This window comes from Oryx dammah, unplaced genomic scaffold (assembly GCF_014754425.2).
Source record: "Oryx dammah isolate SB20612 unplaced genomic scaffold, SCBI_Odam_1.1 HiC_scaffold_15, whole genome shotgun sequence".
NCBI classification, from domain to species: domain Eukaryota; kingdom Metazoa; phylum Chordata; class Mammalia; order Artiodactyla; family Bovidae; genus Oryx; species Oryx dammah.
In genome coordinates, this window is record NW_024070199.1 from 48,260,492 (window position 1) to 48,276,598 (window position 16,107).

The 16,107-nt window shown below is 66.0% G+C and overlaps 1 protein-coding gene across 1 annotated transcript; it reads left to right on the forward strand.

Annotated features, from left to right (window-relative positions):
- Window positions 1-4,913: 4,913 nt before the first annotated feature.
- DUSP8 (dual specificity phosphatase 8) lies at window positions 4,914-15,153 on the forward strand. Its single transcript, XM_040255397.1, has 6 exons — window positions 4,914-5,606; window positions 7,061-7,199; window positions 10,396-10,562; window positions 11,130-11,289; window positions 11,418-11,541; window positions 11,758-15,153. Exons 1-6 carry the CDS (start codon window positions 5,376-5,378, stop codon window positions 12,794-12,796), a joined length of 1,860 nt encoding a protein of 619 aa, XP_040111331.1. The 5' UTR covers window positions 4,914-5,375; the 3' UTR covers window positions 12,797-15,153.
- The last annotated feature ends 954 nt before the right edge of the window (window positions 15,154-16,107 follow it).

Genomic DNA, 16,107 nt, shown 5'->3' on the forward strand with positions numbered 1-16,107 from the left:
CGAGGCGCCGGGGGGCTGGGGGCTCACCGGCGCGCTGCCCGAGCGCCCGGCTCGGCCGGGTGGGCGCTGCATCGGGAGCGCTCGCGGGGCTGCGTGGGGCGGGCACGGGGAAGAGGAGATGGCCTGAAGATGAGCGGCCCCCACCGGCCCTCAGGAGCGCCGCGGACCCGACCGAGAAGTCCTTCCCCCGCCTCCCGCGGCGCCCCGCGGACCCCAGCCCGGCACACACCCGGCCACGGATTCGCAGCCTTTTCTACGCGCGATTCTTTCTTATTTTGGTGGGGGAGGGGCATGAATTAAGGACGAGGACAACCATTAAGATCGAGCATGGATCTGTCCGAGCCCCATGTGCCCCACGAAAAGCCCCCCACAGGGACCAGGGTTGAAGAGGATCGTCCTTTCTAGGGCCGGGCGCGGAGATGCGGCGGCCTGGGCCGTAGGAGCTCAGGGCGTTTGGCGGGTGGCAGCCTCAGGAGAGGTTCGCTCCATGTCTGGCCTTCTCCCCTGTCTTGCGAGGCTGCGATGGGCACCCCCACCTCAGGGAGCTCAGCTGGCCTCTGCGGAATAAAGGCCAGCCGCCAGCCTGCTGCAGACGCGGCGGGTGCTGGGGGAGGGGCTGGCACTGCCAGGCTGAGTCCAACCAGCCTCCTTCAGCCTGTGCACCCACCTTGGGGTAAAGGGTATGTAATAGTCTGGCTTGGAGGGGAAGGGGCAGAAATGGGCCCAGTCTGCACGAGGTCATCCCTTCTGGGAGAATTTACCTTCTAATTTCCTGCTGCAAAAAATGTACTGACTTTGCAAGGGGGAGCATTGGGGCCTGGGCACGCAGTGATGGGGTGGGGGTGGGTGGCCTCCGTAGGATGAGGGAGAAAGGCGACGCGTGCAGTGAGCGGTCTGCAGTTTTCTTGCACAGCTTGGTGAAGGGGAGGGGGTTCTTCCTGCCTTGTGCCCTCTGCTCCTGGGGGTCTGTGGAGGTCTGAGGGACTGTCCGTTCCCAGCGTCTCCCCGAGTCCTTCTTGCTCCACAGCAGCCCAGGGAACGCGGGTAGCATCCAGCACCCCTGTCCTGCCCCCGGAGGCTAGGTGTCCCTGGCATTTGCTACTCAGATGGTTGATAAGCATCTGCCAAAGATGGCCAGGTCATGTGACCAGGGACTGTGAGTTCGTCCTGAAGTCTAACTGAAATACCTCCTGCTGTAGTCAGCCTAGGGCCCTGGGGGAGTTGCTAGGCAGGTTCTAGTCCCCTGCTGCCCTCCGGAAGCTTACTGGGTCCCAGAGCCTGCCTCTGGAAAGGGCAGGTTTTAGGCACAGAGATGCAGAAAAATGCTTGAAGCCCCTTTCTGCACCAGGACCCTTCCCAGCATCACCTCTCCTCTAGGCTGAGGCTGACCTTGAGGCCCAGAAGCTGCAACCAGACAGAGAGCTCTGGGGGCCGTAGGCCGGGGGTGGAGGAAGCGGAGGTCGTCCGCCTGTCTCCTAGATGTGCAGCTCCCAGGGAGAGGAGAGGAAGGGGCGAGCCCACAGCAAGAGTGATGAGGCTCGGGCTGTGACCGTCAGACCACACAGGCTGAGGCCCCCTCTGCCTGAACCCTCAGACGGTGACTGGTAGGTGCCAGCCCAGGCAGGTAGCATGAGGGAGGGGTGCCCAGTAGAAGTCCTGCAGATCAGCGGGGCTAAAACCAGCCAGGCAGCAGCAGAGGAAGCCAAGACTGGTGCGTCCTGAGCCTGCCTCCCTGGGGACCCTTGTGCCAAGCCCTCCGGTCCCAGTTCAGCCCCAACTCCTGGGCACTGAGGGTAGAGCCCCACCCCACTGTCTCCCAAGTCCATAGCCTCCCCAGGTCAAGCTGGCTCTGCCTGGCCTTGCCAAGAGCAGTCAGGACAGAGTGGACGCAGCTTGGGTCCTGTGCCAGTCATCTCAGAGAGCTGGGGGGGCGGTGTAGAGAGCAAGCCTGGTGAGCACGTGGGCCCTTGCCTGTGAGAGGCCACCCCCTGCCAGCCTCTCTCCTGGCTTCCGCCTCCAAGCCTGCCCAGGGTCAGAGTGAGCCAGACACTCAGTACCCAGGGTCTGTCCACCGTCAGCTCTGCCTGAGGCCTGCCTTTGTGACCGGGCTCCGCCAGGCAGGAGCCACGCTGAGTGGTGGCCTCGGTCTCTGTCTGCCTGTCTCTGGGGGTCCCGCATTCCCCCAATGCTGAGCACAAAGTGCCGTGGTGAGGATGCCCCTAGTTGGGAGTTTTCTGGTCGTACATATGCTGAGGGACACAGATGTCCCTCTTGGAGGCCATGGGAACCAGTGAGGAGAGGCTGTGGCTGCATCTGGGGCTGGGGCGTGCTGGGATCTCGGGCACTCGCGTGCAGACGGTGAGGACACATCCGTGCAGGGACCACGTGAATCATGGCACACGGGGCTGGGATGGGTTGTGGGAACGGGGTAAGTACCATGCCATGAGGGTGGCCAGTGTGCAAAGGGCTGTGTCCAGCCTGTATTTCACATGAGGGCCAGGCGGTGCCGTGTACCCGGCCTCCCCCAGGAAAGCGGGGAGGCGGTGCCTGTGGCCTCCCAGTCCTGGCCCAGCGGCGGGGCTGGGGGGGGGGGCGGCCGGGGCTCTTCCTGCCTCTGGCCTGGGACCCGCTGTCTCCCTGGCTGCTGCTCTCTGGCGGGGCTGACCCAGGCTCCCAGCTGACCCAGGCTCTGGGTGCTCCCTCCCCAGGGGAGGGGTCTCTGCTGAGCCTGCAGGGGGTCCTTAAAAGCTGGGAGGCCCAAGCCCCTTCCACATCCGTTTCCTCTTTGCCCGCCTGGCCTATTGCAGCATTTCCACCCCTCCCTGCTCTGCCCGGCTTTTCGCCCTGGTCTGAGTGTCACAGCTGGGGAGGTGAAGGGTCTGCCCAAGGAGGGCCTGGGGGCCAGGTGCCCGCCCGGGGGGGCCAGCACGATGCAGGGAGTCCCGGCCAGAAAGGGCAGGGCTCCCCAGGATGGGAGAGTGAGCCGGTGCATGTGGGAGGTGACCGGAGGGTTAGGACCTGGTGGGGCGGCTGGGGTGGGCCCGCCCAGCGGCTGGGCACCTGAGGGCGGGTGTGGGAGCGGGCGAGGAGCGGCCCTGGCTCTGCAGCTCCGCCTGCTGCCGCAGGAGCAGCGGTTGCCTGGCACCCCTGCTGTTGCCATGGCAACAACGGAGGTGCCAACTTGCTGATGAGTCCCCCTCAGCTGTGAATAACAATACTACAGTGGTTAATAGGGCCAAGCTGGAGGCTCCTCAGGAGCCGGGGGTGGGGACCAGGTACCAGGTGGGTCCACAAGCCAGCTGTCCACCCCTCCAGCCCCTGCACCCACTCCTCTGCAAGTCTCTGGCCTCGCCTCCCTGCCCTCTGCCAGCCTCCTTTCCCCTCCGTGCAGTGGGCACCCCTTCACACCCCTCCGGCCGTGTAAGAACCGGAGAGCAGGGGCCAGCGGCCGCAGGGGCAGCAAAGGCCTCCTCCCCCATCCCGCCCCTAACCCTAATCCTAACCCATGGAAGGATGCTCTGCCCGTGGTGTCCCCACCCCACAGCCTCCTTGTCGGGGTCCTGGGTCTCTGGACTGGACGCAGATCCCACACCCCATGGTAGGAGGCTCTGCCCAGGTGGGTCGGGGTGGGAGGGGCCTGGAGGCGGGGCCTGTCCCAGCCTTGATGGGAGTCAGGCAAGAACTCCAAAAAGCCTCTCAAAACCGCTCGACCAGGAGTCAAGTTGGGGACCCCTGGGCACACAGACAGAGGCCTCAGAGCAGGCCAGGCCCCTCAGCAGGCAGACCCACTGTCTTGCTGTGGCCCTGGGGAGGGCAGGGCCCTGTCTGCACCCCAAGCCCTGCCCCCACCGTCAGGGCGCCCGAGCGCCTGAGGAGCAACATCTGTGAGCAGGAACCTGAGGCCCGGGCCTCCCTTGCACCAGCTCCAGTGGCCCAGCCCTGGGATCCCCATGCCAGGTGGGCCAGTCCCCACCCGCCTCGCACCTGCTCCTCTGCGACCCGCGGAACCTCACCCCAAGGGCTGGCACAGAGACGGTGGCCACTGTCCCCAGGGCCATCAGTGCTGACTGAAAGGTGAGGTGTGTCCCCAAGCGCTGCACCCCAGCACCCTCTGTGGCTGCTGGCTGGGGGCTTACCAAGGGAGTTCCCTCGCTGGCTCTGCAGGGGAGTCCTCTCAGCCTCCCCGCCCCCAAGCTGGCAGAGGCAAGACCCCAGGTGAACAGGGCTGCCATTGGCCCGGTTCTGTCCAGTGTCCTTGATGTGACCTTGGGTTGATTCCACCCCTCCCCCGAGCCTCAGTTTCCCCAGCTTTCGAGCAAACTCATCATCTTGAAGATGCATGCCTCCCTGGGCACTGTGAGGCCTGTGTGGGGGTCGTTGAGAAAGGCCAGTCCTGGCAGGTGGCAGAGGCTTGGCACCAAATCAGAGGGGGCTTCCGCCCAGACTCCAGAGCCTCACGTCCCACCCACCTCCTACTCCCTCCAGGCACCCCTGAGCCCGAGGGTCCTACACACAGTCACCCACACTCACCGCTGACCACTATCCTTGGGTGCCCCATACCACACTGCAATCCTTGCACCCACAAGACCCCCAAAGGGGCCTTCTCGACCCCAGGGCACTGCTGAGTCTGCGGTGCCCGTCATACTGTCTCCCCCATTCCGTAAATGTGTGACCCAGCCCTGCAGGAGGAGGAGGAGGCTGGCCCCCCACTGCCTGAACCCTGGGCCGCAGAACTGGGACACGGAGCTCCCGGCCCGGTCAGCTCCCTGCCCTCCACCCCATCCAGATGCTCGGCTTATGGAGCCAGCAGGCCACGCTGTCCAGAAAGGGGTGGGCGGGGAGAGACCCACGTCCCCAAGACAGGACAGGCGATGCGGGGACAGAAGGGGGTGCTCTGGGAGGGCTGAGCGTCTGGGGGTCCTGGGCCCGGGGAGGGACCCTCAGGCCTCGTCCTGCCTGAGTCCCGCGGCCCTGCCTGCTGCGGTCCCCACTCGCCTTGCCACGTCCTGCTGAGAGGCTGGCGCTGTGACCTGGAGGGCTCAAACAGGACCGGCCCCTCCCGAGCACCCTTCCCAGGGTCATAGACCCCAGCGGGAGAGCAGCGGGCTTAGGGAGCCCAACCTCCATGAAGGAGCCAGAGGGAGCGAGAGCCCTCCCCACGGGCACGTGTCAGCCCCAGACCCGCTGCTGCCCTTGGGCCAGTCCCCTCGCCAGCCCATCCGAGACCTGGGGCCTGCGGCACCACTGACCGTCCGCCTCTCCCCACAGGTCTGGCGCCATGCCTGGGCACTCCAAACCCTAGGCCACGTCCAGGCTGTTGGAGCTGCCCCTGCCCACTCCCGGGGTTGCCCCTCCCCACTGCCCACTGCTGCGCCATGGCCGGGGACCGGCTCCCACGGAAGGTGATGGACGCCAAGAGGCTGGCCAGCCTGCTGCGGGGCGGGCCCGGGGGGCCGCTGGTCATCGACAGCCGCTCCTTCGTGGAGTACAACAGCTGGCACGTACTCAGCTCCGTCAACATCTGCTGCTCCAAGCTGGTGAAGCGGCGGCTACAGCAGGGCAAGGTGACCATTGCTGAGCTGATCCAGCCTGCCGCCCGCAGCCAGGTACGCGGCCGCCCGTCTCTCTGGCTCCCCCAGGAGCCAGGGCTGGGGCAGCCTTCCCTTTGTCTGCCCTTGAAGCTGCCCTGTGCTCCTTGGGGTCAGATTCTAAGCCATTGGCAGGCAGCGCCCTTGTCCACCTTAGGACTACAAGAGCCCTCCTCCCTGGGTGACCCTCTGCCAACAGACTCAACACCCTCTACAGGCTTCCCGCCCTCCCCACAGAGCCACTGAGCCCACCAGGTCACCACTCGGCCCCACACACAGGCCTCCATGCAGGGCCCAGCCATGTGGTGTGGCTGTGCACAGGCCATGGATGGGGGCGGGGGACACGGGAGAGAGACGGGCAGCGAGGGGGGCGGCCAGGCCCACTCTGACCGCCCTGAGGACTCAGAAGAGGACCAGACGGGCGGCTGGGAGGCAGACACAGGCACAGGGGCCTCCAGCCCCTGCTCTTCCCCGCCGGAGTCCTGAGGACCAGGAACTCTCTCTGAGGCCCACAAGACCATCTCTGGTCATCTGCAGCCGACAGTTGTTTCTGCTGCCCAGGGCCATCGAGCCCACATTGGACTGTGACCTGGGAAGCCCTCATGGGGGAGATTTGGCTCGCCAGCCGGCCCAGAGGCTCAGGGAGGGGTCTTGGTCACCGGCCCTGCTTGGGGCAGAGCTGGGATGTGAGAGGAGCCAGACGGGAGTCCCCTGTGGCCTCCAGTGAGGGGAATCCGGTGATGAATAACCCCCAGCAAGCGCTGGGCCAGAATGCTCTCCCATTGGCTCTCAGTGACATCATCGGCCCAGGGCTGGCAGCTCAGCGGGCTTAAGGGGTGAGCGAGCTGGGGGCGGGCCACCAGCTGCTCCGAGCCCAGTGGCTCACATCTGGACCCCTGGCCGGCAGTGGAGAGGGGAGGGCCAGTGGGCTCCAGCTTCCCACTGCTGCCGCTGGGATGGCGGGGGGCAAGGAGGGCCTGCTGCAGCCCCCAGAGGCCCCATCACTGGCCAGGGACAGAAGGAGACCCCAGACCCAGAAGTTCCCCCACCCAGCCTTCAGAATCCCCGACATGTGCCTCCTGGGGCCCTCGGCCTCCCTGGGAGCCAGCCAGGCCTCCCTGTGCCCCGGAGGTCGGGGCGCCCGCATGCACCTCCTGGGAACTCATCACGCCTGCCCTGCGTCTCCTCCGCAGGGGCCGGGCCCCCAGTGTCTGTTAACCATACATAGAAGCATGGCTGCCTCGGGGCGGGCTGTGTCCCCCGACCCTCCCTGCTCCGGGGGACTGCCCTGTGGCTGCATGTTCACAGCTGCCCAAGTGTTCACCGCAGCTGGCCGCTGCCCTCCCTGCCTTCGAGGAACCACAGGGACAGGCCCCCCCCACCCACCACCACCTGACAAGCAGCAGCGGAGGTGGCAGGGGATGTGGCGACTGGCGGGCGCCTGGCCCCCCTGACCTCTGCCCTCTGCCCAGATGGAGGCCGCGGAGCCTCAGGACGTGGTGGTCTACGACCAGAGCACCCGGGACGCCAGCGTGCTGGCTGCTGACAGCTTCCTGTCCATCCTGCTCAGCAAGCTTGATGGCTGCTTCGACAGCGTCGCCATCCTCACAGGTGCCTTCCCGAGACCTCTCTCTCTGGCTGGCAGCAGGGCGGGGACGGGGCGGGGAGCGTTGTCCAAAGGGCCACGTTCCGGATCAGCCTCTGCTCTCCTCTCTAAGCCCAGAGCCCAGCGTCTGCTGGGGCAGTGGGGGCCCAGTGGGGGCGAAGCTCGGGAGCTCGGAGTTCTCAGGGACTCCGCCGTCCCCCTCCCCAGGCCCCCACACTTCGGTTCCCTCTCCAGCGAGGGCCCAGGCCCACCACCAGCCGGTGAGACATGGACGGCGGGAAACCCCAACATAGGCCTGAGGCAGGGAAGGTGGGGGGGATCTGGGCAAAGACCTGGTGTGCCTTGGAAGCTACCCCGCCACCCACACACGTGCACACACGCACACACACGCGCACATGGTCTGAGGGAGGAGGCATTGGCCCCACCCTGGGGAAACCCCAGCCTGAGGGGACTTGATCCCCCACTCGGGCGTCCTCTGAATGCTCCAGCTGGCACAGGGAGCCTAGCAACTGCCTACTCGATCACCACCGCTGTCTGCCCGGCCGGCGGAGGTCCCCACGGGGCTTCCATTCCCCCAGATCAGGCTGGCCGGCCCCCTCCCCGGGTGGCCCAGGGCCTGTCCCCCGGGATGTGTGGCCTCCCTGCCTGGGTGCCCTGGGCTACAGCAGGAGGGGTGGGGGAGGGCCCACACCGGCATCACCCCCAGCATCACACGGCTGCTAGGGTGCTGCTCTTCGTTCTGACACCCGCCCTGAGCACCTGCTGAGCATGATGGGCGTGGGGGCGCCAGGCCGGCCCTCCTGTGAGGAGGGGGGCTGCAGACTGCTCCTGCACCTGCGGGGGGCCGGGGCTCCGGGCAGACCCCTCAGAGGACGGGTCCCGTGAGCGTGTGCTGTGCTCTCCCGTGTGTGGATGGGGTGTGTGTGTGTGAGTGAGTGAGTGTATGTGCGTGCATGTATGTGTGAGCTCTGGGAACCAGAAGCCACGGAGCTGCAGAGCTGACACAGCTGATATGCCCTGGGGCTGTGTGGGCCGAGCGGAGGGGGCTGTCACAGGTGTCCCGCTCTGCCCGCAGTGCCCCGGGGAGCCCCTGTGTGTGTGCACGCACAAGCGCGTGTGTGCCCTTGTTACAAGTGATACCAGAGGCCCTCCCGGACGTTTGAGAAGAGGGTCCCGGAGCAGCGCCCCCCTAACCCCTGGGCTGGCCAGAGCCCCTGCTGGTTTGTCCCGGGTGAGCTGGGCGGGAAGTCCCCTGCAACCTGGCGGTGCCCCGCCCCAGGTTTAGAGGGTTTGCCCCGTTTCTCTGAGGAGCAAGCCAGGGAGCAGTCATGACCCTGTGAGGAGGGACCAGGCTTGGGGCAGCGCCCACCTGAACCCTGGAGAAGGGCACGGCCGAGGGGTTAGACGCAGGCCATCATGGCCCAGCGAGCTAGGCACACGGAGCGGGCTGGGCAGACGCCCGCGGGAAGGACAGACCCCTCCGTGGGTGTGCAGAGGGGCGCCAGGGAAATGCGCGGCACAGCCAGGGAGAAGGGAACTCCAGGGTGGGGCGCTTTGCGGGAGCGGGCGGTGGAAGTGGGGCGTGCCGGGGTCCCGCCCGAGCCGGTGCCCAGACCACGCCGCGCCCCTCCCGCACGGCTGCTGGCCATGACCCCCGGCGGGGATGGGAACGCGCGCCTGGCGCTTTAAGGGCTGCGCGAAATGCGGGCCAGTGTGGTCGCCGAGGGCCGGCCAGCCCCTGCGCGCCACCCTCGGACCGGCCGGAGACCGCTGCGGCGCTTGTGTTCTTGGGGGTTCCAGAAATTGCAGCAAAGGCTGGCAGATCTCTGCCCCTCCTAGAAGCTCTCCTTAGGAAGAGGGGGTTCCTGGTGGAATTCTCCACCCCACACACTTGCCTGTCTTTGCTGCTCAGAGCAGAGGAAAGGGACTGGCAGAGAAGGGTCTTCAGAGAGACTGTGCAGGCCCCGCCGCTGCCCCACGGGGACTGGCCCTCAGTCCCAGCAGCCAGGGGCCCCTGGCTCTGCACAGTGAACTGGGGCCCGGCCAGCCTCCCCTCAGGGGACCTGAGCAGCACTGCTGGTGCCACCATCACCTGCTTCTCTCTGTCCAGCCAGCAAGGCTCCCCTCCAAGGCTGATAGCTCCATGCCCCTAGCCTGGAGGTCGTGGTCCCCCAAAGTCCAGCCTTGGTTAGGGCCCCTGGGAGTGCACTCTGGTTTCGCTGAGCTGAGTCAGGGGTGAGGAGCGAGGTTGCCAGGCATCTCTGTCCTCAGGAATCAGCCAGGTGTGGCCCCAGCTGCATCTGCGGACCCCCGTCTCGCCCCTCTGCTGCCTCCTGGGGACACGGTCGGCCATGGCCTGGCTGTTTGCTTGTCCACTTCCGTGGACCTCAGCACAGCGTCTGGGGCAGGCAGGACCAGGACACCAAAGCCCGAGGTCATTCGCTGAGTCAGATGTGTGCCCGTGGGTCCCCTGCAGCCCCTTCCTGACCAGTGGAGGGGCTCCTTCTGCCCACGTGCGGTCCAACGCACACGCACGGGCAAGGAGGCAGGACACACGCCGGCCACGTGTAGAGCGTGTGGCCCGCGTGCCCCGGTCCCCAGCGCTCCTTTCTCAGCCCAGCCTCTGCTCCTCCACCGTCCCCTGCTGGGTGGAATGGAGCCATAACCCGAGCGCACACGCCCCTGTGTGCTGTGCCAGCTCCAGAAAGTGATGTCATGCCCGGGGCGGGGGGGGGAGTGGCCCTCAGAAGCCCTTGCCTCTCTGTCCTGGCATCCAAGCCTGGCCCGGGGCTCCCGGCCAACTGGAGGGATTGCATCAGCCCTGGGGGAGAGGCGGGCAGGCCCACCCTGGCCCCACGCCACAGCGTGAAGACCCCTGTGGCCTCTGAACACGCTGGTGCCTGGGTGCTGCACGTGCTGCATGCTGGCTGGTCATTTGTGCGGCCTCCACTTTTATGGGCATCACAGCGGCGTCCTGAGGGAGGCCAGCCCCTGATTGGCGTGAGGAGGGATGTGGGCTTAGGGGGTGGGTGATCGGAGTGTGACAGCCTGGAGCCCTCCAGGACCAGCACAGAGACCAGGTGCTCCAGCCAGGGGCTTGCCGGCAGACTGGGCTGGGGGTCTGTGCAGGGGGAGGCTGGACAGCCGCTCTCCATCCCCAGCCAGCCCACCCCCTGACGCGTCTCATCCATCCGCCCTCAGGGGGATTTGCCACCTTCTCCTCCTGCTTCCCCGGCCTCTGCGAGGGCAAGCCTGCTGCCCTTCTTCCCATGAGCCTCTCCCAGCCCTGCCTCCCTGTGCCCAGCGTGGGCTTGACCCGCATCCTGCCTCACCTCTACCTGGGCTCTCAGAAGGATGTCCTGAACAAGGTGCGTGTGCAGCCGGAGCCGGAGCCGCTCCTGGGCTGGGCTGGGCTGGGCTGGGGGGGGGGGGGGGGGGCTGACCGTCGATGTGGGGGCAGATACGCCTGGGTGTGAGCCTGCCTGTGGCTTCACAGGACCTCAGAGGTCCCGGCAGGACCAGGGCAGGGTGGGGGCAGGGCCTGGCAGGGCTGGGCAGAGAGGCGGCTCCCTGCCCCTTTGGCTCTGCAGCCTACATGCCAGGCTGCTGATGTCACTGGGCCCCTGGCCAGCCCTGAAAGAACCCCGTGTTTTAAAAATGGTGATGCGGAAAGAGGATAAAGCCACCGCCCAGGCAGCGCAGCCTTAAAATTCCTGGGAGCGGGAAGCAGGCTGTGGGCGGGCCTTGCAGGAGCGGGCCCCCCACCCCTCCACCTGGCGAGGGGCTTGCAGGCTCTGCATTGGGGCGGGGTGGGGGGGGTGGAGCGGCGGCTCCCGGAACCAGATTCCAAGGCCCCAGGAGCCGGGCCACGCCTTCAGAGCATCCCAGTTTTCAGCCGGCTGCACCCGCTTCCACCCTGTTCCCTACCCTCCCAGGATCTGATGACCCAAAACGGAATAAGCTACGTCCTCAACGCCAGCAACTCCTGCCCCAAGCCCGACTTCATCTGCGAGAGCCGTTTCCTGCGCATTCCCATCAATGACAACTACTGTGAAAAGCTGCTGCCCTGGCTGGACAAGTCCATCGAGTTCATCGGTGAGGTGGCCGGCACCCTCGCCCAGGCCCGGGGAGGGCTGGAAGGCGGGGGCGGGGGAGGGCGGGAGAAACCTGGGGGAAGGGAAGGGCTGTGCGGCCTCAGCCCTCACGTGGACCCCTGTCCCCAGATAAAGCCAAGTTGTCCAGCTGCCAAGTCATCGTCCACTGTCTGGCCGGCATCTCCCGCTCTGCCACCATCGCCATCGCCTACATCATGAAGACCATGGGGATGTCCTCGGACGACGCCTACAGGTAGCCCCGCCCCCTCCGCCGCTCGCCCCGCTCTCTCCACCTGCTCGCCCGCGGAGCCACCGTTCTGGGCCGGGGAGTGGGCCTGAGCCCAGTCCTGGCCCGCCGGGGTTTGCCCAGCGGCTAGGTGCCCCCGAGTGGGCACTGGGGGCGGGAGCGAGCCTGGGGAGCTGCCTGGCCCAGCCGGAGCCCTGCCCGCATCCCGCGGCTCTTCCCCAGGTTCGTGAAGGACCGGCGCCCGTCCATCTCGCCCAACTTCAATTTCCTGGGCCAGCTGCTGGAGTACGAGCGCAGCCTGAAGCTGCTGGCCGCCCTGCAAGGCGACGGGGCGTCCCACCCCGGGACCCCGGAGCCCCTGCCGGGCCCTGCCGCCCCACTGCCGCCGCCGCCGCCACCACCTACCTCAGAGAGTGCCGCGAACGCCGCCTCCAGGGAGGCTGCACAGACGGGGGGTGCGGAGGCCCCCAGCCCCGCCCCGGCCACCAGCGCGCTGCAGCAGGGCCTCCGCGGCCTGCACCTCTCCTCCGACCGCCTCCAGGACACCAACCGCCTCAAGCGCTCCTTCTCGCTGGACATAAAGTCGGCTTACACCCCGAGCCGGCGGCCTGACGACCCCGGGCCCCCGGACCCCGGGGAGGCTCCCAAGCTCTGCAAACTGGACAGCCCGTCCGGGGGCACGTTGGGCCTGCCCTCCCCAAGCCCCGACAGCCCGGACGTGGCGCCCGAGCCGCGCCCCCGGCTACGCCGGCGGCCCCGGCCCCCAGCCGGCTCCCCAGCGCGCTCCCCGGCGCACGGCCTCGGCCTGAACTTCGGCGACGCCACCCGGCAGACTCCGCGGCACGGCCTCTCGGCCCTGTCGGCACCCGGGCTGCCCGGCCCTGGCCAGCCGGCCGGCCCCGGGGGCTGGGCGCCGCCGCTCGACTCCCCGGGCACACCCTCCCCCGACGGGCCTTGGTGCTGCAGCCCCGAGGGCGCGCAAGGCGCGGGCGGCGCGCGGTTCGCACCCTTCGGCCGGGCCGGGGGGCCGGGCGCGGGCGGCGGCGACCTGCGGCGGCGGGAGGCGGCCAGGCCCGAGGCCCGGGACGCGAGGACCGGCTGGCCCGACGAGCCAGCTCCCGAGACGCAGTTTAAGCGCCGGAGCTGCCAAATGGAGTTCGAGGAGGGCATGGTGGAGGGGCGCGCGCGCGGCGAGGAGCTGGCGGCGCTGGGCAAGCAGGCCAGCTTCTCTGGCAGCGTGGAGGTCATCGAGGTGTCCTGACCGCGGCCGCAGCGGCCTCTCCGCGGGGACGCGGCGCCCCGAGCCCTTGGCTGCCCTCGGCTGGGCCCGCTATAAATATATATTATATATAATGCAAAGAAAGGTAAATGGTTTTACTGCGATTTTTATCGAGAAGTAAATATTTCAATTTTTTATTTATTTAAGCTGTTCATTCTGGCAATGATTTGGCAACAGTGCGGGCGGTCCTCGAAGCTCTATTTTTACTGTCTGGTATTTAAAATGAAACCCACGTTTCTAAGCAATATGAGGCCACCTTCAGTTGAAAGCTGGGGTGCCAGGCCTGGGGTTCCCCTGCCCCCTCCCCCAGGAAACACTGCTGACCATTGTAAAGAGGCTGCTGAGCTTTCGTGCACTTTTTACATAAGAAAAGGGGAAAAAAGGATAAAAAACCTTTGCCGCAGACTGAGCCGCAGAGCCCCCCTGCCCTCCCGCTGCGTCCTCTCCTGCCCCTCCCTCCTTTGCTCCTCTCCTGGCTCCTCACCAAAGCCATAGGTGGGAGGGGGTGTCCCGGGAGCCGGGTGGGGCCCCCCTCCCGAGGAGGCGCTCACAGCCCCCTGCCAGCTCCAGTGCCACCGAGGGCGTCCCTGCCACCCATCTCCCCAGCCTGTTGCCTGCCAGGTGTTGGGGGGCCAGGGTGGGGTCCGGAAGAGGGTAGCAGTGCAGAGAAGGGGGCTCTGAGTGTGGGGAGACGTGAGTCCCCAGGGCAGGGTGGAGGTGGAACACCCCCACTCCCATCTGAGCCTGGGTCCATCTGCACGAGTTCCAGTTCTGAGGAGGCTGCTACCCTCTCCTCCACTTTGTGAGGCCCCCCTCCAGCACCAGCTGCCAAGTGGGGAGCTGGCAGAGGCGGAGCTTGGCCCCTGGGGGCCAGTGGGAAAGGCTGGGCCAGCCGTGCTGGCTCCAGGGGTCGGAGGGCAGATAGATTCAGGGTCTTGTTCTGCGGGTGGAGGTGACTCTCAGAGGAGGCACCTCATGCCTCTGCGTGGCAGTGGGGTGGAGTGTGGAGGCCTGCCTTCGCTTGGGAGAGCCCCCTCCAGCTAAAGGCCCCTCATGTGAGCAGATGCTGGAGGTGTCCCCCACGTCTGCCAGCCCCCACAGGGCCCTCGAGGAGAAAAACCTGGTACACTCCTCTCCTGTGGAGTGCTCCCCTCCCAAGTCTCCCTGGTATCTTCAAGGTAACATGCCAGTCCCCAACCCCCGTTAGCTTTTTGGCCCAGGTGGGCCAGCCTAGGGGAGAGGGCAGGAGAAAAGCCCCAGCTGTCCTCACCCCCCACCGTCTGGGGTCAGGGGGACCCAAGGCTTTTGGCAGCAGGAGTGGGTGTCCCTCGACCTTCAGATGCCCTGGAGCGCCCAGGAGTGGATGCTGCTTACCTTGGGAAGAGGCCAGGGCCTGGCTGGAGGGGTGGCCTGGGCAGGCCTGAGTGCTTGGGCAGGTGGGCGGGGGTTGCCTGCCCCCAGCTGCCCTCCAGCTGTTTATTCTGTTCTTCTGACCCCAGCTCCTGTCCGTCAACCCTCCTTTGAGAGAAAGTCCTGTCCCTGTTCCCTCTGTCCCCACCCCGTTCCCCCAAGAAAATAAGCTATCATTGTTGTATTTGCAATCTATGGATTAGAGGTTTAAGTATTTATTACCATTGGTTAATTATTATTATTATTATTGATTATGTAAATCTGCCTCCCGTCTGTCTATAGCGCTGGGTTTCTGAGGTGACCCTGGGTGTGGACAGTGCACTGGTCCCCTCCCCGCGCCCCACACCTGTGCTGTCCAGGAGACAGTGGTGGGGGCCACGGGTTGAGCCCCGCAGCCCTGGGGCAGGTCCCACTGCCCGTTCCCCTCCCTCCACCCTTCTCCAGGGCTGCTGCTGCCCTGTGGCTTCTGGCCTGGGGCACATGGGGGCTTTTGCTCTTGAGACACTGGCTGAAGAGAGTCGTCATGAAGGGAGAAGCCCCTGTCTCAGCCCCCCAGCCCACGCCTCTCTCCATGCTGGGGGCACCAGGCACCCAGCAAGAGCCCCTCCCTGGTAAGTCCCACCCACTCCCCAGGTTGTGTGGAGTGGGGCCCCAGGGCCCTCCCCCCTCCTGCCGGCCCAGTGCCCTGGCATGGGGTCCCCAGAATGGACCTGGCCCCTCCTATTATTTGCTGGAAAGTCCAGCGGAGGAGAGGTGGCAGGTCCGCCCGCCCGGCTCCTGGTCCCTCTGGACTGGGCTGCCCACCCACCTGCCTGCCCCTCCTTGCCGCCCCGTCCCCCATCGCGGCCGCTCTCTGCTCCCTGTCCTGTCCCCTTCTTTTGTATTTGGAAACAACGTGTTGTAATAAATCCTGAGATGGGTGTTTTCTCCGTGCGTCTGGCTGCCTCTTTATTCAGGCCAGTGGGAGGTGGTGTGGAGGGGCTTCCTGGGGCCAGGACGTGGAGGGTATGGGACCTGGAAAGCCAGACTGCCCCCGACTCGTGGCTCTGAACCCAGAACCCCAAACCCAGGGGGCAGGGGTGGAAGGGGAAGGGGCAGATGTAGGATGTACAACAGCCTTTTTTTTTTTTTTTTTTTTGCTGTTTCAAGCTACTGAGAATTTAAATAACGTAGAACTATATAAAAGGGAATCTCACTTTAGGCCTTCAGCTCCCCCCACCCTCCTCTTCAGAAATAACTGCTGGGAGCAGTTCCACACCTCCCTACAGACCTCCATGTGTGTGCACGCGTGAGCAGCGTGTGAGTACACACGTGTACCTACCACACAACAGCTCTTCCTTTTCTCCAGAAATGGGGGTCCACCTCTGCAGAGCATCTGCAACTAGCTTTAGAGCGTTGTTTACATTCTTTCTGGAATGTGCAAGGCCCAAAGCACGGGGGATCCCTGGGGGGAAGCGCCCTGTGTGTCTCCGGCCACCGGGCTCCTCTCCCTGGAGCCAGCGCCCCCTGCAGGCCTCCTTCCCTCCCTGCCCGGGAGGCCAGGCTGCAGTGTCAGCGTGCCCCTCCCACCCACCCCCCGGCCGCGGAGCGTCCTCGCCCACGCTGCAGCTCTGAGCATCCCCACGGTGTCTCCTGGGACACATTCTGGACCTGACTCCCCTGGCTCCCGCCAAAGCTTGCCCAGCCGTTACCATAACAACGGCTCCGCTGCACTGAGTGCCTGTGTTGTGCCAGGCACCACTCCCTGAATTTCCTGGGAACCTCAGCTCTGGAGTCTCCGGGCAGCGTCCCCAGCAGATCTGTGCCCTCTGCCCCACCGTCCTCTGGCTAATGTGGCTCAAGATCTCCACTGGGGGGTCTGACTCCTCTTGGCGGTTTGACCT

What these genes read in the sequence shown, in the direction of transcription:
- DUSP8 (XM_040255397.1), top strand. Translation starts at nt 5,376, where the DNA reads ATGGCCGGGGACCGGCTCCCACGGAAGGTGATGGACGCCAAGAGGCTG. An exon ending in CAAGTCCATCGAGTTCATCG is followed by an intron (nt 11,290 to 11,417) that starts GTGAGGTGGCCG and finishes CCCTGTCCCCAG; the next exon opens with ATAAAGCCAAGTTGTCCAGC. An exon ending in TCCTCGGACGACGCCTACAG is followed by an intron (nt 11,542 to 11,757) that starts GTAGCCCCGCCC and finishes GCTCTTCCCCAG; the next exon opens with GTTCGTGAAGGACCGGCGCC.